The sequence below is a fragment of the Podarcis liolepis genome, assembly GCF_965112155.1.
Source record: "Podarcis liolepis genome assembly, chromosome: 5".
NCBI classification, from domain to species: domain Eukaryota; kingdom Metazoa; phylum Chordata; class Lepidosauria; order Squamata; family Lacertidae; genus Podarcis; species Podarcis liolepis.
In genome coordinates, this window is record NC_139556.1 from 18,382,098 (window position 1) to 18,404,002 (window position 21,905).

Genomic DNA, 21,905 nt, shown 5'->3' on the forward strand with positions numbered 1-21,905 from the left:
TACTCTTTCCTTTGCTGCACCCTATGTGTGCTGAATGACCACATCCCCACCCATGCCTATCTAAAGGTGACTAACGGCAGGCACTGCAAATGACTCAGATGGCCAAACACACTGGGAACTGGCGTATCGTGTTTGCTTGGAGGCCACCACAGAGCTGGCAAATACATGGGTGTGGTGGAGGGAGAGCAGGGCTTGGGTGGTGTGGCAGGGAAATTGTGAACAGTTCATGCGCAGAGAAAGCATGACTCAGACACAGAATTGGCAGGCAGCTTTAAAAGCCATGGGTTCTCATCATACTCATTGTTCATTCGCTTTTCTCTTTTTTTTAGTGCAATACTATTTTGAGCAAATGGCTTGATTTTAAAACTTTTTAATCAGCGAGAAGGCTGTGGCGTTTGCCCATTCATTTGAAAATGTCTGTACAGGGGAGAGAGAAAGGGTTAAAATGTAGACCAATAGGAAAGCTGGAGGCGGAGCCTACCTGTTTATAAAAGGGCTTCGCCCGAGGTTTGGGTGTGGTTAGTTGGTTGGTTTTAGTGGGTTGGTTGGTTGGGAAAGGCAGTTGGAAAAGCAGTTGGCAGGCAGTTGGAAATAAAGAGACAGTTAGGGCAGTGGGTTCTTGTGTGAGGGGAGGTAGAAGAGACAGAGACAGGATAAAATAAGACTAAGAAGGTAAAGAGTAACAATGTTTGGAATGCAGTTAAAGTTTGTTTGTGTCTAAAATAAACTACACTCTTCTTTGTTAACGTGAGAACCTGACTGAGACTAAGTGATTTACTGGGGAAGACCTGGTTGGTGGCAGCGGATTAGAAGAAGAGAAGAGTTTGGATTTGATATCCCGTTTTATCAGTCTCCCTTCAGGAGTCTCAAAGCTGCTAACATTCTCCTTTCCCTTCTTCCCCCATAACAAACACTCTGTGAGGTGAGTGGGGCTGAGAGACTTCAGAGAAGCGTGACTAGCCAAAGGTCACCCAGCAGCTGCATGTGGCGGAGCGGAGACGCGAACCCGGTTCCCCAGATTATGAGACTCTTAACCACTACACCACACTGGCTCTCTCTCTGGATTAGTGGTGTATGGGTCAATAGTCCGTGAGATGACCGGGGCCTCCGTACAAACCTTATCAAGAAAGCAGGTCTTTAACGTTGTGGGTTTTAAAAATACAAGTATTTCCAAAAGAGCAGGCAAGAGATGTCACTGCAGCAAAGTCATTTGCCCTTATCTTCTTGCAAATCTTTTAAGAGTTCTCTAGTGCTTGTAAATGAACAATAAACAGGGCATTCCTATTTGCTTTTTAAGGAGTTCTTTGAGTAGTGCCAGCTAGGTTGTAGGGCAGGGGTGATCTGGCAGACATTGTCAAAATCCTTTTTGGATTATAAAGTCTCCCAAAACTGGAAAAGTTCAATTCATAAGAACAACAATAGACTCAAATATACCGTATTTTTCTGTGTATAAGACTAGGTTTCCCCCCAAATAATTTATGTAAAATTAGGGGGTGTCTTATACACAGGTAGTGCCGAGGCCATTTTCTTAAATCTGAGTCCCCCAAAATCCCCCAAAATATACATGAGTGTGTCTTATAGACGGAAAATACGGTATATGTCTATTTGCTGTTTTGCTCATGATGGGACTTGTTTACAGTGGTACCTTGGGTTAAGTATTTCATTCGTTCCGGAGGTCCGTACTTAACCTGAAACTGTTCTTAACCTGAAGCACCCCTTTAGCTAATGGGGCCTCCTGTTGCTGCCGCGCCGCCAGAGCACGATTTCTGTTCTCATCCTGAAGCAAAGTTCTTAACCTGAAGCACTATTTCTGGGTTAGCGGAGTCTGTAACCTGAAGCGTATGTAACCCGAGGTACCACTGTATTGCTTTTATTGTTCTGCGATTATTATTATACAGTATCTTAACGTTTCATCGGTGTTAGCGAGCCGGAGAACACTGTTTCTGGGTGCCATATAAACGCTGCTTACTAAATATTAAAGTTGTTAATAAAGTTTCCCAGCCTGAAAAAATCCAGGCAGGGAAAAGTCTCTGGCAGACAAGACGAGCATCTCATGATAGCGTCTGGGGTTTTGACGAATGTTAAACAATCCTTTAGCCTTGAAAGTAAAGAGGACAACTTCTCCCTAGGCAATGGCTATTCGCGCCAGTAGTAAAAGGAGGATGCCGGGGTACTACTAATTCTGTAGTGGTTTTGAAGTATTCCAGCTGCTCTGGGCCACAGTGATACAGAGAAGATATTTATAATGCCAACCATCAGTTGTTGTGTGCAACTGACTGCACTGCAACAGATGTCGGGCACCTATATGCCTGCCAATATTTTAAAAAATCCAAAGACTTATGGCCAAACCCAGTGGGAAGTTCTCTGGAGAACTACAAGAATGAACTGGAGCTGTGTTTGATCAATAGGGCAAAGAACTTTCTGCCACTGCGCTTTAGGCTCCTTTCTCCTGCAAACCAGAAGTCCCTATCCAAAATTCGCCATCACACATTCCCTTTCAGGCTTCAGGGAATCAGCTTCCTCCCTCCCTTGGCAGTAGATAAGCAGAACAAAGGAAAAGGAGTCTTCTTACCAGTTAGAAACTTTAATAATCACAGCGAGAGAACAAAGAACCCATCTCCTAGTGTGGCGGTGCTCCCAGTTAAGGATCACATCCCCCTTATGTCCCTATTAATCCACATCACTTCTACATGTGGAAATCTGAGCTTGTACCCTCTGTGCTTTGTGTGCTTTCTGTTCTGCCACTTTCTCAGCTCTTCTTGACCTTGGGGAGAGTGGAGGAATGCTTTCCAGAGACAGTGAATCTGTTAACCCTCTCTCTCCCCGTATTTCTTCACCTAGCTGTTCCCCATCCAGTATTTCCCAGCTTCTGCCTTCTGAACTATGCCCCTCTGCAAACCACTGTTCCAAAGCTATACTGTCCTCTTGCTCCTGGGAAGATCCAGGATTAGGAGCAGGGGGAGGTTCCCACCATTCCTCCTCAGTGCAGCCCTCTTCAGCACGGTCCCTGACATTCCTTTATCTTGATCCAGAAGGATTTCCCTTTTGATGCGCCAGAAAAGGAAGGCATCCAAAGCAGCCATTTCTTCCCAGGAGATATGTTCCTGGAGCAACTGGGACAGGGGACAGTGCCAGGCACAGCAAAACCAGGCAGGTAATGTGCCTTGGATGAAGACTTTCCTGTCCATTCTTGTGTGTGTTTGCAGCAAGGGCAAATGAAACTTGAAATGCAGCAGGGGGAAATGAACTCATCTTCATTCTTCACCTTGAGAGCCAGTGTGGTGTAGTGGTTAAAAGCGGTAGACTCGTAATCTGGTGAACCAGGTTCGCTTCCCTGCTCCTCCACATGCAGCTGCTGGGTGACCTTGGGCCAGTCACACTTCTCTGAAGTCTCTCAGCCCCACTCACCTCACAGAGTGCTTGTTGTGGGGGAGGAAGGGAAAGGAGAATGTTAGCCGCTTTGAGACTCCTTAGGGTAGTGATAAAGCGGGATATCAAATCCAAACTCCTCCTCTTCTTCTTCTTTTAAGCCACGAATGTGTGCCTAGCCTTTGGTGGCACAACACAGGCTGCATGACACTCGCAGCTCTGTCATTTTAGTGATGACACCTGAGGTGGCCACCTCACTACCTCATGGAAGGACCAGCCCTGTATTTCCACAGAAATCCATCCACACCCGGTATTTAACACCAGTCAGATTAAATCAAATAAACAAGGAATATTCAGTGTTATGTTGGAAGGGATGCCAGGAAACCGGGAATTATGTTCACATGTGGTGGGGGTGTAAATATGTACATTTTTTAATATTTTTTTGCAAAAAGTGTTTAAGGGGATAACAGAAATCAGTGGATGAAAGCTGGGCGAAAGTCCAGAGGTAGCATTATTATCAATTTACGATGGGGTGGAAGGTTCACAGGCTGTGAAGAACTTGCTCACAAATTTATTGACCGCTGCACGAATTGCTATAGCTAGGAAGTGGAAGGGGCAAGGAGAATATAAAATGGAAGAATGTTATAAAGAGGTGTGGGATATTACTATTAATGATAAATTAACATGTGCCATTAAGTAAGATGGGGAATACGCAGGAAAAATGATTTTGAGGAGGTATGGAAGGTGTTTGTAGAATTTGTACTGTTAAAACGGAAAGGGGGTAAAACCACCGGAAGAGGTGTTGAAATTTTGGGAGGTTGGTTAGTTACAAGGGGATGGTCTCGGTGGTGGGGTACACATTTTTACTCTTATTTATTTATGATTAAAATTTTGTCCATTAAAAAAAAATCCATCCCCAGTAACACATTACAATTTGAGATCTAAATGCATTCCCATTCTTTAGATAACTATTAATTCAGCGCAAAGGACTTTCCAGCAGTTAGGGTTCACAAAGCTCCTTACTTGTACAATCTTATACATAAAAAAAAATATTGTAGAACCATGAAAGCTTATACCAAGAACAAACTTAGTTGGTCTCTAAGGTGCTACTGGACAATTTTTTATTTGTATACAGTGGTACCTCGGGTTACATACGCTTCAGGTTACATACGCTTCAGGTTACAGACTCCGCTAACCCAGAAATAGTACCTTGGGTTAAGAACTTTGCTCAGGATGAGAACAGAAATCGTGCTCTGGTGGCGCAGCGGCAGCAGGAGGCCCCATTAGCTAAAGTAGTACTTCAGGTTAAGAACAGTTTCAGCTTAAGAACGGACCTCCAGAACGAATTAAGTACTTAACCCAAGGTACCACTGTATATATTTTGACTGCATCAGACCAACACGACCACCACCTGAATCTTATACATTTCTATCTAAATATAATGACTTATCTTTGCAAAGTTGTGGTAAGCCAGGATTAGTGAGATGCTATATGTGAGCGCTCTGAAAAATCTGAAAGCACTTTGAAAGCTGCATGTGAGATTCTCTATGGGGGCACTGTGGCCCCTTCTCAGTCTTATAAGCTTCAAATTCAATCTCCCTTAAAGAGATCCAGAACATTCAAGCGCCTAACTTGAATGTTAGATGTTCTAGATGTCAAGGTCCGCTCCCAAACTAAGCATTCAAAATTCCTGTCAAGATAAATAACACAGCCTCAAGCTTAATTGCTGAGATTGGCAGCGGAAACCAAGTTCTCTGTCAGATGTTGTCACTTTGCCGTTTTGCTTTCTTCTTCACGTTACAGAAGCCGACACAGCCTGATCTTGTACCGTAGCTCCAGATCTAAGTCTTGCAGCTGTTTCAGGAACCCTCGGTTCGGGGAGATGGCTCGATTCTGCAGGATCTTTCCGACGGCGTCAGCCAGGGAGAAATTCTGACAGATCATGAGGTAAGCCAGAACCAGGGCTGCTGATCTGCTTCTGCCTAGAATGCAGTGGACCAAGATCTTTCCTGGAACGGAGATGAAATGATTTAAGAAGAGAGCAACTGGGAACTCCTTTGAGCTCCTCCAGTAGGGGATTTTGGGGGTTCCTAGTTTGTATTAAAGCAATCCAAATTGTCAAGTGGCTCTGAAGCTCACTGGGTGACCTTGGGCCACTCATTCACTCTGTCTCTCAGTCTGACCTATCTCAAAATGGTTGCTTGTCTGCCCCGGACACCAGCAACCCATGCTATGCTGCTGCTAATACCTAAAACATCAGTGCAGCAGTTCCACCAGGGCAGGCAACTCACCGTTTGATAAAAATTTTTTTATTAGTTTTCAATTACAGTCCAATAACAGCTTAATTATAACAATGCCAAATTATAATACAATTACGAATACCAATCGTTCAAATACCAAATTATATAATTTAGATGCTAGAATGGATGGTTTGATGATTACTTCTGCGTTCCAAAGTCTTATTAATTTCAATTACATTCTGGTCAAAATACTAATCCCTTATACAACAACAGCGATATTAATAACTTCTATTCGTGTTGACACATTAAATGATTTATAAAACTACAAGTGAGGCACTCAAACTATATCCTTGTTCTTCCTGTGTGTGGCAATTATTCTGACCATGGTGTTTCTTCCTGTCCTTGTAAAATGTTCTGTCAACCTTTTCCCGGTTGTTGCTGTTCTCCATCATGCCTTGGGCGGAGCTAATATCCCATTGTTGTTTCAGAAACTTCCCCATTGCTCCATCCCAAGGCACTCACCATTTGGTACACTTAGGGCTTTGGTGATGAATTCGGAGGCAGGGCGGAAGTGTATGCTGAGGTCAAAGTCTGGGGAGTCTTCTGCTGCTATTCCATAGTAATGGAACTCTGGTCCATAGAACATTTGGTTTCCTTTGCTTCCCCAGGCAGCGTGTGCGGCATTCAGAATGTGAGTGATACCCCGTTTCCTTAGCTCTTCCTTGTTGTGTGCCGCCGTGCTGCCGGGAAACAGATATGAAAGTGGACAGTTTAGCAGAAATGAATCCCATGTCCTTATTTATTTATTACGTTTATATACCATCTTTGGGACGTGGGTGGCGCTGTGGGTTAAACCACAGAGCCTAGGACTTGCCGATCAGAAGGTCAGCGGTTCGAATCCCCGCGACGGGGTGAGCTCCCGTTGTTCGGTCCCTGCTCCTGCCAACCTAGCAGTTCGAAAGCATGTCAAAGTGCAAGTAGATAAATAGGTACCACTCTGGTGGGAAGGTAAATGGCGTTTCCGTGTGCTGCTCTGGTTCGCCAGAAGTGGCTTAGTCATGCTGGCCACATGACCCGGAAGCTGTACGACGGCTCCCTCGGCCAATAAAGCGAGATGAGCGCCGCAACCCCAGAGTCGGTCATGACTGGACCGAATGGACTGGAAGAGTTTGGATTTGATATCCCGCCTTTCACTCCCCTTCAGGAGTCTCAAAGCGGCTAACATTCTCCTTTCCCTTCCTCCCCCATAACAAACACTCTGTGAGGTGAGTGGGGCTGAGAGACTTCAGAGAAGTGTGACTGGCCCAAGGTCACCCAGCAGCTGCATGTGGAGGAGCGGATACGCGAACCCGATTCCCCAGATTACGAGACTACCGCTCTTAACCACTACACCACACTGGCTCAGTGTCACTGGTCAGTGGTCCGTTTCCCTTTATACCATCTTTATCTTCCAAGCATCGCCAGGTGACTTACAGGGTTCTCCTTGTGAGGTAGCTTAAGCTAAGAGATGGTGACTGGCCCAAGGTCGCCCAGGGGTGAGTGGGGATTTGAACCCTGATCTCTCAGTTCTAACACTCTCACCATTACAAGAAGAATGGCAACTTAAACTGATGGAATATGCGCAGCTTGCAGTTCTAACATATAGAATAAGAGAACAAGAAGAACATACGTTTAGAGAAGATTGGGAAATGTTTCTTGAATATATGGGGGGAAATTGTGTCTATTTGAAAACGCTGGCAGCATTAAGATAAATTCAACAGTGTAAATAAGTTTTGATGGATGTGATAATGGAATACTGAATGGTTTATTTTATGTAAAATATGCAGGGATTTATGTTGTGCAAAATGAACCACGGAAAGAAAGGAAGGGTAGTCATCGATATTTTAAGGTTGTTTAAGTGAATATCCTAAAATGTAAAAGAGAAATTTAACAAAAATTAGAAAAACAAAACCAAAAACACTCTCTCCATTATGCCACACTGGCTCATCTTTTCATGGTGGAAACAGTGATACAGGGCTTAGTTTCCGATGAATGAGAAAGTGTTGGGTATTGATTGTTGATTTATTGATTTAAACAAATATGTAAGAAGAGCATAGTGAGTGCATATGCATTCCTTTCAGGAGGCAACGCAACTGCTAATCCCACTTCAAATTCCTAGAGAAATATCATTATCATTATTGCCACAGCTCCCAGACCCAAAGCTGCATCTTCATTTTTTCTGAGGCCTGGTGGGCCAAGTCTTTCCTGTGGCAGGCCCTGTCCTGTGGAACTGCCTGCCAGCAGAGGCTTGGTAGGAATCATCCCTGCCTACTTTCAGATACCTGTTTAGAAAACTGCTATTTAGATATGCCTCTGAAACATGAATTCCTTGCCCCCAACAAACATTTTTTTTTAAGTGCTTCTCCTGATGTTTTGGTCCCATGTTCTAAGTGTGGCGTATGTGGTTCTTCCATGCATGTTATCCTCACATGGGACGTGGGTGGCGCTGTGGTCTAAACCACTGAGCCTCTTGGGCTTGCCGATCAGGAAGGTCAGTGGTTCGAATACCTGCGATGGGGTGAGCTCCTGTTGCTCTCTCCCAGCTCCTGCCAACCTAGCAGTTTGAAAGCGCGCTAGTGCGAGTGGATAAATAGGTACCACTGTGGCAGGAAGGTAAACGGTGTTTCCGTGCACTCTGGTTTCCGTCATAGTGTCCCGTTGCACCAGAAGCGGTTTAGTCATGCTGGCCACATGAGCCGGAAAGCTGTCTTTGGACAAACTCCAGCTCCCTCAGCCTGAAGCGAGATGAGCACTGCACCCCATAGTCACCTTTGACTCTTCACAACAACCCTGTGAGGTAGGTTAGGATGAGAAACTGTGACTGGACTTTCCCCCTCTGAAATCATAAAGGGCAAGAGAGCCATGTTAAGATATCTGGGCTTCAACTTCTTCGGAAGCCTGTGACTGATCTTTTGTATATAGCACAATGGTCTCTTAATCGAGATTTGCAGGATTTTCCTGTAAAGGCTGATGCAATAGAGGGCACACTTTGAACCGATTATGTGGATAAACCTCCTCCAATATGGACAATCACATTCGAAGGGCACAGATATCACCATGTGGTTTCATTAGCGCAGGGCATTCTCTGTGTCCTGCCGTGAACTGCTGCCGAGCTGCACTTGGCACAGATGAACGGTTTTCTGAGCCGAGGGCTGTGGATAATGTTTTCATATAGATGTAATCATGATTTCATCTGGACAGGAAGGGCACACACACAGAGAGTCGCCATCCTTCCTTTTGAAACAGATGTTGCATGTGAAATGTGCCGATTTTATACTAGGTTTACGTCTTCAGAATGAAGACAGGCTGCACTAACAGAATCGCTGTTTGGATTTGTTGTTTTATTTCCATAACGGGGAAAGCTTTCTTTCATTTGTGGCTCCTTGAACATATGGACAGGGTATGTTCCCGATGTTACGACAATCCAGTGGATTGTGTAAGCTTCCCCTGGCAGGATCTCATCCGATACTTATTTCAAAATGATTGCCACTGATCCGAAAGGGTTGTGCTTTCAGCATCTCTTTCCGTCCTATTGATAGTGTCAGGGAAAGTTTAAATAGAGTGTAGGGTATGATCAAATTCCAATAAGGCAGATCTGCCTAGAGTAGTACGAATCACCGAATCAGAAATCTATATTTCATAAATTAATACTGACGTATTCCAGTGAGGCAGTTTTGTTGCAACTTATGAGAGTCCTGCAGCTTCATAAACACTAATAAGTTTTATTGAGACAGAAGGATTTGAAGTTAGAGGTTCTTTTTTCAGATGCCGAAACGGTTGGTCTTAGATAGCAGTTTCCCCTTTGTCCCATCCTTTCTAGACGTGGGCCGAGCAGTTTTGCAATTGTTCCGCTGATTTTCCCTGGAAAACACACTTTTTACCGCTGAATTGGAACGAACGGCAATTCATGGAAAACACAATTGCTGTTTACATACCCTCCAACATTTCTCTGATGAAAATAGGGATGTCCTAAGGAAAAGCAGGACATTCCGGGATCAAATCAACTGATGATTTCCTTCTATCGGTCCACAATAGAAAGTGTTCTCTCATACTGTATTACGGTGTGGTACGCTGGTTTGACAGAAAGTCCCTACAGAGGGTGGTGAAGACAGCACACGATATCATGGGCTGTGCCCTGAGTCCGCTAGATGTTATCGCAGGAGACTGTTGCCTCAGAAGAGCAAGGAACATTCTCAGGGATGACTCACACCCTGGCCAGCACCTTTTTAATCTCCTGCCCTCGGGCAGGAGATATAGAAGCATGATAAGCTGCACCAACAGGTTAAAGAACAGTTTCTACCTGTGGGCCGTGAGGCTGCTGAATGGAAGACAGCAACATTGCAGCTGACGTTTGGGGTTGGTGGTCGTATGACAGCACACAGAGTGTAACAAGGACTGAGAGATTGGGGGGGGGGGCTCATTTAATCTCACTGTAAACAAGCGGTACAGTGACAATAAAGTATTTCTATATTCTATATTTCTATAAATCAGAAACTGGGACAGATTCTGTAAATCCGCAACTGTCCCTGGAAAATAGGGGCACTTGTGTTTGGTCCAATTTGGTTGTAAACTGCAGGGATTGGTCCAATTCGGTCGGTTGTAAACTACAGGGAAGCAGTGAGGCAAATGGAAGCTACACAAATTAGATTAAGATATACAGCAAGAAAATACAGCAAGAAAAACCCTTTACAATGACAAAAGGCCAAGGAAAGATACGGATAGTAGCAGATGCAAAATACATATGAATACGAGATTCAAAGAGAATGGGTGTGATTCTTCTGCAACTGGCTGCACCTGATTGCAAATGAGTATAGCAAAAATAGTATAAGCTCCTTAAAATGGGACAATTACTCCAGATCTCTACCTAGTCTGAGTTCCTTTAGTTGCTAAACTAATGGAGTCCAGCTCAGTAGCTTCTTGCTGGAAACTTCTTTTTTTTAAAAAAAAAAAAGCCAGTGTGGTGTAGTGGTTAAGAGCGGTAGTCTCGTAATCTGGGGAACCGGGTTCGCGTCTCCGCTTTTCCACATGCAGCTGCTGGGTGACCTTGGTCCAGCCACACTTCTCTGAAGTCTCTCAGCCTCACTCACCTCACAGAGTGTTTGTTGTGGGGGAGGAAGGGAAAGGAGAATGTTAGCCGCTTTGAGACTCCTTAAAGGGAGTGAAAGGCGGGATATCAAATCCAAACTCTTCTTCTTCTAATATTTTCTATTCCATAGGGTAGACTTCAGTGTGGTCAGATCTACTTAATTCTATTACCACTGGATTTGTCTGAATGCTGGCCAATACTAGCTTTTAAATGGTCAGATGAATTAAATAGTCTAGGAGCTTGCAAAGGGAAAGGTCCGGTGACAGGGTATAACTCTTCTTTCCGTTAAGAGGCTGAGGCGGCAAATATCGGAGGAACCGGGATGATTTATTTAGCAAGCTTGGAACATGTGGTCCTAATGAATTATTGTTGCTCACTCATGAGACGTTTTTACCAATAGCAGGCGCTGCATGGACATCTTAAATAGCACAGCTTTATACAAAATATGCTGTTAATAGCTAGCAACAGGAAGTGACCAACAATGGAGCTAAATGATGTGGGATTCCTGCATTGCCCGGGGGCTGGATGACCCTCGGGTGCCTTCCAACTTCCAACGTTTGCGATTCTATGGGACTGTGGCATAGGGAACTAATGCGCCATGGCCATATGTGTTTGTTGCTGCGCTTGAGTGATAAGGGAGCTCCTCTGTGGCGTCTGCAGCAGAGGTTTGAGTGCCAGGTGCTCCAACTTTTTGGGCCCTAACAGCTCTCCCTTCCACTGTTGGAGCTTGAAATATTGTCTCCAGCTTCCCAGCTCCGTATCCCGTCGAGTACTATACTAGGTGATGGAGTGGGGGCCTGGTAGTATCATTGAGTACCGTATTTTTTGCTCTATAGGACACACTTTCCCCCCTCCAAAAGTGAAGGGGAAATGTGTGTGCGTCCTATGGAGCGAATGCAGGCTCCTTGGCTTCAGCGATAGCAACGCGAAGCCTCTGAAGAGCAGAGGGAGAGCTCCCTCCGCGCTCTGGAGGCTTCGTGTTGCTTTCGCTGAAGCCTGGAGAGCGAGAGGGGTCGGTGCGCACTGACCCCTCTCGCTCTCCAGGCTTCAGGGATAGCCGCCTGAAGCCTCCGGAGCACAGCGCGAGTTCCCGCTGCGCTCTGGAGGCTTCAGGTTCCTTTTGCTGAAGCCAGGAAAGCAAGACTCTCCTGACTTCAGCAGAGAGGGAAAGCTGTGCAGCGCCCCTTCAGCCAAGCGGGAGGAGAAGTGGAAGGGGCTCCGTTTCTCCTGCCGCTTCGCTGAAGGGGCGCTGAGCAGAGAAGGGGAGAATTTTTTTTCCTTGTTCTCCCCCTCTAAAACAAGGTGAGTCCTATGGTCGGGTGCGTCCTATACAGCGAAAAATACGGTATATTTTGCAGTGTTGGACAGGGCTGTTGGGGAAGTGCTCTGATCATCCCAAAGTCATTTGCTGCTTGCATTTTGGCTCACCATGTGGGTGACTCTGCCTTCCCATCCTGGATTGAGTGGGCGTCAGAAAAGACAGGCACGCAGCAGTGGCATTTCTGTGATAACGGCGCGTATAGGATTGCTCAACCCAGACAATTTGGTAGGGGATAATGTAACTTGGAGAACTTACGGTCACATGACGCCGTATCCAATTTGCAAGAACACGGAATGTTATTTTTTAGCGGACGGCTTTAGTTACCCTTTAATTTCTGTAGGCTTCAGATCTACTGAAATATTAGTAAGAAATCCATCTGCACCGGAATTTAGAATGATACATTATGACATGTGCCAGTTGCCATGACGGGACTGGACTCTAGTGTGTTTGCTTCACAGAACTTCTGCCTTCAGCCATGTGACTTCTTGCAGATATCTAAATCATTTAACTCTCTAGCATCTTTCCTTGAAAACAGAGGCTCAGTCTAGTGGTAGCGTATCCCTTTCAAGAGCAGAGGTTGGGATCAATTGAGCACATTATACTCTATGCCATTTCCTACCTCAGGGTTCAGATCTGATTTTTTTATGCATCAAAGGTTGACAAGCGCATGCTAACTGTATAATTAATCCACCGTATATTTGCCAATATAAAATGCAGATGATCACTCCAGAGGATTATACTTTCAAAATACAGAGCAGGATAAAACAATATGAGTTGTCTTTGTAAATTGCATATGGATAGAGGAGCAAATTCTTGGTGCATAAACACATAACTAATCAATAGAATATTCAGACATACAATCTGTAACCAGGCCCACAGCTAGGGTTCCTGAGAAACTCAACCTTCAATTTAGAAAGTCCATCACCGCTCATGTTTCTTGAAGACGTGCATTTTAAATTCGCCAGTATAAGGTTTCAGTAGCCACTGGAATTTCTGTACTCTGCTAGGCTACCTCACTCGGCCGCAGATTTCTCAGTTTGAATACCTTGTCTACATTCCTTGCATCTTTCTCCACCTATCAGGATATCACACCTTGTTCTCATCCAACTGTAAATTCTTTTTTTTTAAAAATCTGTATCTTACACAGGACATACTGGGCACCCCAAATGCAGAGGGTGGTTTGTGTCATTTGGGTGTAGATAGGACAGGTATTCTGGGAAAAGAAAGTGGGTTCCTTTGCTAGAATTTAGATTTTTAGTTTTAGCGCATAATTAAATATATTACCTTGTGTCTCTGTGATAGGACTATCTGTGCTGTTCCTGCCCCAGTAATATACAGATTTTTGTAATGTGCTTTCTATTATGAAGGCTGTCCCATGTTGAACGACAGAGAAAAAGAAGGGAAACTCTTTTCAGACTTTAACTTCAGCGTGCACAGATCTGTCCTCCGTTAGCAATGTGAATTCATTGGTCATAACATTACACTGCTGTACAGTACCTTCCTTTTACCCCACGCTCAAGCCGCGGCTTCGTTCCGGGTCACACTTACATGTTGCCTATATAAAGATTGGGCCACACTTCATCTATCTCATTTAATTCCATCCTGCAGCTGTCCATCACATGCTCCAACTCTTGGACGGAGGGTGAGGCGGATCTGCGGCTGTTCATTTTGCAAAAGGAGGCGGTCGTCTTTGGAAAGGGGTCATCCGCTGTCATGCGATGATACATGGTCGTTGCAGAGCCCCAATGAGCTCCAGTTACCTTTCGACGTTTGACAGGGGGAAGCAGGTGTGCCTCTTGAGATATGTCCCCTTTTCGCCCCCTGCCCACCCCCATGCCTAATGTGGGAACAACCTTTGCTGACACGGCAGCACAAAATGCAATAAGCACGAGTGGAGATCAACATCCTATTTTTCCTCTAAAAGGGAAAAATACCGTATTTTTGCACCATAACACTCAATTTTTTCCTCCTAGAAAGTAAGGGGAAATGTCTGTGCGTGTTATGGAGCGAATGCCTGTGGGTGGCGGGGGGATCTGCTGCAGTCGTGAGCAGAGGATCCATGGTTCCCCTTCCTTCCCTCCTCCGTGGTTACAAAGCATGGATCCACATGGATCCTCAGGATTTTTGCTTTGGGCTACTCCAAACACACTGTCAGATCACATGTCTGTGGCCACAGCATGAACCACAAATATCATATATCCACTATTTCGTTTAGAATATTTTTTTCCTTGTTTTTCTCCTCTAAAAACTATGTGCGTGTTATGGTCTGGTGCGTGTTATAGAGCGAAAAATACTGTAGTTATTTTGAGTTGAATTATATTATTATGTACTCCTCTGAAGATCGTTATGGAAGATCATAGAATCATAGATTTCAAAGGTTCCTGGAAAGTGATTGAAAGTGGTACCTTGGTTCTCAAACTTACTCAGTTACAGAAGTCCGTTCCAAAACCAAAGCGTTCCAAAACCAAGGCGTGCTTTTCCATAGAAAGTAATGCAAAATGGATTTATCTGTTCCAGACTTTTAAAAACAACTCCTAAAACAGCAACTTAACATGGATTTCACTACCTAGCGAGATCATTGATCCATACATAAAATGAAAGCAATAATCAATGTACTGTACTATAAAATAAATATGACAGTATTGTAGATGATAAAAATTAAAATTACATTTTCCCCCTTACCTGCACTGATGATAGTCATTGTTTGGATGGGTTTTTTTTTATTCATTTCCGCAGTCACACAATCAGTCAGTAGCTGAACTGGGTTCCACACAGTCGCAAAAACAAATCAACAAAAAAAAAAGCCTCAAAAACAAAGCAAAATAAATAGCAAAAACAAAAGCCCAAACTTAATCCGTTCCGGAAGTCCGTTTGACTTCCAAAATGTTCAAAAAACATGGTGCAGCTTCTGATTGGTGCAGGTGCCCCGGAAACAATAGATGACAGTCGCATCGGACGTTTGGCTTCCAAAAAGCGTTTGAAAACCAGAACTCTTCCTTCCAGATTTTCGGCGTTTGAGAACCAAGGCGTTTGAGTACCAAGGTGTTTGAGAACCAAGGTACCACTGTAGTTCAGTCCCATGCTAATGTAGGAAACCCATTGCTGCAGCATTCCTGATAAGTGGCAATCCAGCCTCTGCTTAAAAACCTCTAAAGAAGGGGAGTCCATTTCTTTCCAAGACAAGCTTCCCCACTATTGAACTGCTTATTTGTAAGAAAGTCCTTCCTAATGGAGGAGAGGGGTTCATTGGTTTGCCGAGAGTTCGCTGTTGAGGTTGCTTTTGGTGGGTGTTGGGGGCTCGCCTTGCCTCTTGGGTGGACCATGCTAACACCCCTCGAAATAGCCATTATTTCTAGTAGCGTGGCTACTGTTAGAAAAATACTACAATGAACACATTTTAATGAAAACATTCCAGGACAGGGAGGCTTGAAAATAACTTGTGTTCCTGATCACCAGGGGTGCTTGCTTAGTGCTTTATTTGCTGAGCTGAAGGTCCAAATTTCTCAGTTGCTTCAGGAACCCTTGATTGGGGAAAATCCACCGACGTTCTTTCACTGCCTGAATGGCTTTAAGCAAAGAGAAGCGATGGTAGATCATGAGATATGCCAGCACCAACGAAGACGACCGGCTTATCCCCACTGCGCAGTGCACTAAGATTTTGCCTGAAAATGAAGTAAACCACATTTTTTATCATCTTAAAAGATGGCATTTTTAAAGTACAGAGAAGACAGAATTCAACCATTTCTGAAACAGGTACATTTAACTTTCTGCAGTTACATTAATACTGGATAAATTTAGTCCCCAATTCTGATATTATCTTCATTTATGCCTAAATGTGGGGCCCTACTTTACATTGTTTGTGTCAAGTTAATGGAAATCTTCTTGGGCTTACTTCACAGTTTAGCTAAAATCAATGTTTGGCAGAAAAAGCACTGTATGTATGTATTTGTACGCGCGCACGTTTAACAGTTTTCTTTGTTGGATTCTGATGAATTTTCAGTGCTGGGATAAACTGCAGTTTCAAAATGTACTTAGGACAAGACCGAAAGAACAGTGAATCTAGTTGTTTTTGGCAACAGGGGTTCTTATATTGTTTTTTCTCAAGCAGTGATAAAAACTCACAGCTCTTTTGCCACCTGGGCATAAAAGAACAGTAAACGGTAAAGTTAAATGACCCCTGGACGGTTAAGTCCAGTCAAAGGCGACTATGGGGTTGCGGCACTCATCTTGCTTTCAGGCCGAGGAAGCTAGCGTTTGTCCACAGACAGATTTCCAGGTCATGTGGCCGGCATGACTAAACCGCTTCTGGCACAACAGGACACCATGATGGAAACCAGAGCACACAGAAACGCCGTTTACCTTCCTGCTGCAGTGGTACCTATTTATCTACTTGCACTGGTGTGCTTTCGAACTGCTAGATTGGCAGGAGCTGGGAAAGAGCAATGGGAGCTCACCCTGTTGCGCAGATTAGAACTGCTGACCTTCTGATTGGCGTGTCCAGGAGGCTCTGTGGTTTAGACCACAGTGCCACCCATGTCTAGAAAAAGAATAGTGACAAAGGACAGAAGATTTAAACATGGTTTCCAATGTGTCATGGCAAAGTGATGTCAAGGTGATAAGGAACTCCAGTGTTGATATATAATGTGAGAGGAGGGTAGATAATGACACACAGGCATTGGAGACACCTGGAACCTCAATATGTTATAGCTATGTACAAATAATAAGGAAATGGGAACCAGATGAGCATACAGTGGTACCTCGGATTAAGTACTTAATTCGTTCCAGAGGTCCGTACTTAACCTGAAACTGTTCTTAACCTGAAGCACCACTTTAGCTAATGGGGCCTCCTGCTGCTGCCGCGCCGCCAGAGCACAATTTCTGTTCTTATTCTGAAGCAAAGTTCTTAACCTGAAGCACTATTTCTGGGTTGACGGAGTCTGTAACCTGAAGCGTATGTAACCTGAAGCGTATGTAACCCGAGGTACCACTGTACATATGAGTAGAGAAATGGAAGCAGGAGGTAGGCAGAGAATTTAAGAAGCCAATAATCTCTGCCTGGAAACAAAGAGAAGGTCGGGGAAGAGGCACAGGGCAAAAGCTGCTCAGTGATCCCCACAGGGCGGCCATCAAGTAAACCCCAAATCAATGAGAGAGCTGAAAATCTTTCCCCAATCTCCAGCTCTCCAAAAGAAATGGCAGTGAAGTGCCAAACTGCCAGCACAGCACAACATAATACAAACATTTGTGGCGCATGTTGCTTCCCTACCTCCTGGTGTGTTCAAGGCTTTGTGTATGAATTCTGCCGCGGGGTAAAAATATGGAGTCATATCAAAATCAGGAAGGTCAAAGGCTGGTACACCATAGTATTCGATCATTGTGCCATAAAACTCGTGGGATCCTTGGCAAAATATTTTGCCGTGTGCAGCATTTAAAACATGGCTGATGCCCATTTTCCACAAACCAAATCTGTTGTGGGCCATAACACTGGAGAGAGAAAAATGAAACAGAAAGTGAGGGGCAGACTTAACAGGTAGGAGAAGAATCCTATTTTGCTTTCAGGCTTCTCCCTCTGATTTGTGGCTCAGATCCACTTATGGTATGGAGAAAATCTCCCACGTTAAGGAACAGAAAATTCAATTATGATGTAATGAATGAACATTCTGGAATAAGCCAATGGTCCATCTGGTCCAACATGCTGTTCTCACTGTTAAGTTGTGGGTGAACATATCAGACGACACAGCGATTCTTCAAACAGCTCTTGTTTATTCAGAGGCCAGAACAGAACTGAACTGAAGAGCTCAGTCAGCCTGCTTATATAGAGCTCCAGTACAACGTTACTGTAGCAACTTTCTAAAACTATCCAATCACTGAACGTCACTTTCAATCCTTCATTTGCATAACTATCTACAGTATCCCCCTGCTGGCCCAGGGTGAGAACTTCAGTACATAACACTCAGATTGGCCACTTAGATGTCTCTGGGAAGCACGAAGCAGGATCTGAGCTCAACTTCATTCTCCCCTCTGTGGTTTCCAGCAACTGGTATTCAGAATTATACTGCCTCAGACAGGGATGGCAGAACAGAGCCATTAGGGTTAGCAGCCATTGATAGCCTTGTCCTTTGCCCAATTCTCTTTTAAAGCCATCCAAGGGTGTGGCTATCACTCTATTTGTGGGAGCAGATCCCATAATAATGTCTTATTATGTGAAGAAGTACTTTGTCCTGAATCTTCCATCATTGGATGTCCCTGAATTTTAGGGTTAGGCACTAAATCTGTTAAGCGCATCAAAGGACTTGGGAGCCAGTGTGGTCTAGCGGTTAGGGGGTCATGCTAGGACTTGGGGGTTCAAATCCCCACTTAGCCATGTAGCCCACTGGGTGACTTTGGCCATTTACCAATTCTCAACCTTAACCTGCCCCAATGGGTTATTGGGAGGATAAAATGGGGAGTGGGAAGAATCATGTAAGCCGTCTTGAGCCTGTTGGAAAGAGAAGCAGGGTATAAATGTGATATTTAAATAAGACCCTAGTACAGAATCCCCTGAGCCACTTTCCCTTGAGACGGTAGCCCAAATAACCTTCAGGGTACCACTGCCCTCGCCACCAAGGGCCTCCTATTCCTCAAAACCCGATCATAACAACGGACAATGGACCCAACAGAAAATAGAAGCGAGATGGCGGCATGCTAGATTCCAGGCTGCAGGACAGTCCCTTTAAATTGCTATGGTCCTTGAGAAGCAAGTAGAGCCAGGAGGAGGTAGGCAGGTCCATGCCTACTAAAAAAAAGACCAAGGAATCTGTTGGAATACCTGGTTTGCTCCCAGTGATCTCTCCATGTCTTTTGCCCTTGTTTGCCAGTTCATGGTTCCTGACCTTTGACAGAAACACTGTTATCCCGGCCTGGATACCATCAGCTTGAGAATGCTCGCTGGGCTTGCTTACTCCCAAAACGTCCGTGAGCTCAGCCTCACCAGAACTGGACAGATCTATAAAGACATGGCTTTACGCTGGAGTTAAAGGTAAAAGTAAAGGGACCCCTGACCATTAGGTCCAGTTGTGACCAACTCATCTCGCTTTATTGGCCGAGGGAGCCGGCGTACAGCTTCTGGGTCATGTGGCCAGCATGACTAAGCCGCTTCTGGCGAACCAGAGCAGCGCACGGAAATGCCGTTTACCTTCCCGCCGGAGCGGTACCTATTTATCTACTTGCACTTTGACGTGCTTTTGAACTGCTAGGTTGGCAGGAGCTCACCCATTGCAGGGATTCGAACCGCCAACCTTCTGATCGGCAAGTCCTAGGCTCTGTGGTTTAACCCACAGCGCCACCAGAGCGAGGCAATTGAAATGGCCCAAAGAGCCAGGAAAAGGCAATGAGAAGCTACAAGGGAGGACTAGGTCTCTGAAGCAGTGCTTTTTTTTCTAAAAAAAAAAAAAATGTTTAGGGGTACTCTCATTTTCCTACTCATATTGAAATACTGCCCCTCGATGAGGCCAAACTTAGATTCACAAAATATTTAGGGGTATGCGTCCCCCTGCATTCCCCCCAGAAAAAGCACTGCTCTAAAGGGTACAGAAGCCATACTGACTGAACTCTTTTGCCTCTTTAGCCTTCAGCCATGTCTCTTCGCAACTTGTGGGGGGCTAGAAATGGCTTTTTGGAAGAAAAAGTAAGATGATATATTCAAGAATCCAACATTTTGTTCCAGATTCTGTGTGGCATCCTGAATGCACAAAATAAAAAAGATAAACTGCTTCAGGCTCGTTAACAATTAATTGCAAGTCTGTATTGCAAAAATCAGATAACATGTTAAGGTGCAATTTCCTCCAATCATGTGTCAGAAAGCCCCATTGCTTTAAATGAGGTACAGTCATGCATAACAAGGTACTGGACTCAACCAGATCACAGAATGACGCATTCCTTGGAAGGAGCATTGACTTGGCTGCAGTAGTTGCGTTGGCGGAGCTCTTAAGCACTGCCCCAAAAATGCTGAGCTGTTCCACGGACGTATACTTACAGATCTCCCAAGAAAAGGTTAGGCCATACTTCATCAGCATGGTTACAGGAAGGCCTCCCAGTATTCAGGAGCTGTTCTAGATCTTTAAGAGTGGGGGTCTCAGCTGTGGATGTTCCAGAACACTCAGGGTCTTTGGAGAGGGAGACACACTCTTCAGCCATCCTTATTAAAGTAGCAACTGTTCCCTCTGAAACCTGAGAAAGTGGTCCAGGCTTGCTGGTTTAATGCGCTCTTTTAGCCTGTGTGCTTGTCATTTTGAATTTATTGGACAGGTGCTGGGCAGTAGCAAAGCATGCAACCTGTTAAATCAAAGCTTGGAAAGGAGGTGCCATTTTTGCACACCCTGAAGGGAAACAGTCATTCAGCAACGGCCACTGTCACACACACAGGAGCATGATTTCTGCCAGAGATGATATCTCCAGTCTTGGGAAACAAAAGACGAGCTGGTTGAAGCCTTAATGACACAATGGGCAATAGATATAGGACACACTATAGATTTTAACCTCTGGGGAAAATTCTGGGAAAGCAACTTTTAAGTTTACAGCATGTTATTCTTTGGAGGAGAACTATTTGAAAATGATTTACAGATGGTCCTTGCCTCCGAGTAGGTTTGCTTAGATGTGTAAGACTGAATCAGATAAGTGCTGGAGATGCAAAGAAGTGGAGGGAACGTTCTTTCATATGTGGTGGACTTACAAAAGGGTAAAAGAATATTGGGAAATGATCCATAATGAATTGGGGGGAAATGTTCAGAAGTACCTTCTCAAAAAACCAGAGTCCATTTTGTTGGGGATAATTCAGACTGAAATTCCCAGTTGTCAAAAAAGGTTATTTATGTATGCCGATACTACGGCCCGTGTTTTGTTAGCCCCAAAATGGAAAATGAGCGAGGTCCCAACCAAAGAAGAATGGCAACTTAAGTTGACAGAATATGCGCAACTTGCAGACTTAACATATAGAATAAGAGAACAAGAAGAACATACATTTAAAGAAGATTGGAAAACGTTCATTGAATATATGGGGAATAATTGCATTAAGCTGAAAACGCTGGCAGCACTGAGATAAATTCAACAGTGTAAATAAGTTTTGATGGATGCAATAATGGAATACTGATTGGTATATTTTTTTGTAAAATACAGTGGTACCTCGGGTTAAGAACTTAATTCATTCTGGGGGTTCGTTCTTAACCTGAAACTGTTCTTGCCCTAAGGTACCACTTTAGCTAATGGGGCCTCCCGCTGCCGCCACGCGATTTCTGTTCTCATCCTGAAGCAAAGTTCTTAACTCAAGGTAGTATTTCTGGGTTAGTGGAGTCTGTAACCTGAAGCGTCTGTAACCCAAGGTACCACTGTATGCAGGGATTTGTGATATGTAAAATGAACCATGGAAAGAGAAGAAGGGAAGTCATTGATATCTTAAGGATGTAAAATGAGCATTTTAAATTGTAAAACAGAAAATTTATATATATATGATGATATCTCCAGTCTCATGCATTCTCTTGCACAGGAACTCTAACTGCCTTTCAATCAAGCACTCTTCATTCAGACATTATTGCCATGGATTGGACAGGCATTTCTTTGAGGTTTTTTTCCTCTGGACCCTTGGCTGCCAAGCTCAGCAACACAAGGATCATGGATTAGGAAGAATGCCCAAGGTGCAATGAGTTTTATATGTCTTATGCACAAAGACAAACCTCTTAATCACAAAAAGTAAAGTCTGATTCCAGATTGTAGAGCTAAGTCTTGACATATGGACCAGGAGATTCTGAAAGACATGGTAATGGCGAGGCAGAACAGTAAGTGGATTATGATGCTTCCGAAGATCACTTCTTCTCCT

The 21,905-nt window shown here is 44.3% G+C and overlaps 2 protein-coding genes across 5 annotated transcripts in view; one reads left to right on the plus strand and one right to left on the minus strand.

The window, feature by feature from the left end:
• Positions 1-4,742: 4,742 nt before the first annotated feature.
• LOC310706602 (dual specificity protein phosphatase 13A-like) lies at positions 4,743-21,566 on the minus strand (the record flags this gene model as incomplete). 3 transcript variants are annotated; one of them, XR_014525935.1, is made up of 5 exons in its annotated part: positions 4,743-5,378; positions 6,132-6,349; positions 14,738-15,717; positions 17,322-17,539; positions 20,070-21,566. XR_014525935.1 is itself a non-coding variant. In XM_083502916.1 (3 exons), 3 exons carry the CDS (start codon positions 20,228-20,230, stop codon positions 5,167-5,169), a joined length of 591 nt encoding a protein of 196 aa, XP_083359042.1. In that variant the 3' UTR covers positions 4,743-5,166. The 3 variants fall into 3 exon arrangements, 2 of the variants coding, with proteins under 2 accessions (XP_083359042.1, XP_083359041.1); XM_083502916.1 differs by lacking the exons at positions 14,738-15,717; positions 17,322-17,539; XM_083502915.1 differs by lacking the exons at positions 14,738-15,717; positions 17,322-17,539; positions 20,070-21,566 and adding an exon at positions 13,604-13,782.
• SAMD8 (sterile alpha motif domain containing 8) overlaps positions 5,238-21,905 on the plus strand; it is a 48,882-nt gene continuing 32,214 nt past the window's right edge. Inside the window, exons 1-2 of one of the 2 annotated variants that reach the window (XM_083502755.1) lie at positions 15,668-15,808; positions 18,913-19,073. The gene's annotated coding sequence lies outside the window, so the exon portion shown is untranslated. Of the gene's footprint in view, positions 5,317-15,667; positions 15,809-18,912; positions 19,074-21,905 lie in introns of those variants that run through there. The other variant, XM_083502756.1, reaches the window with a different exon arrangement.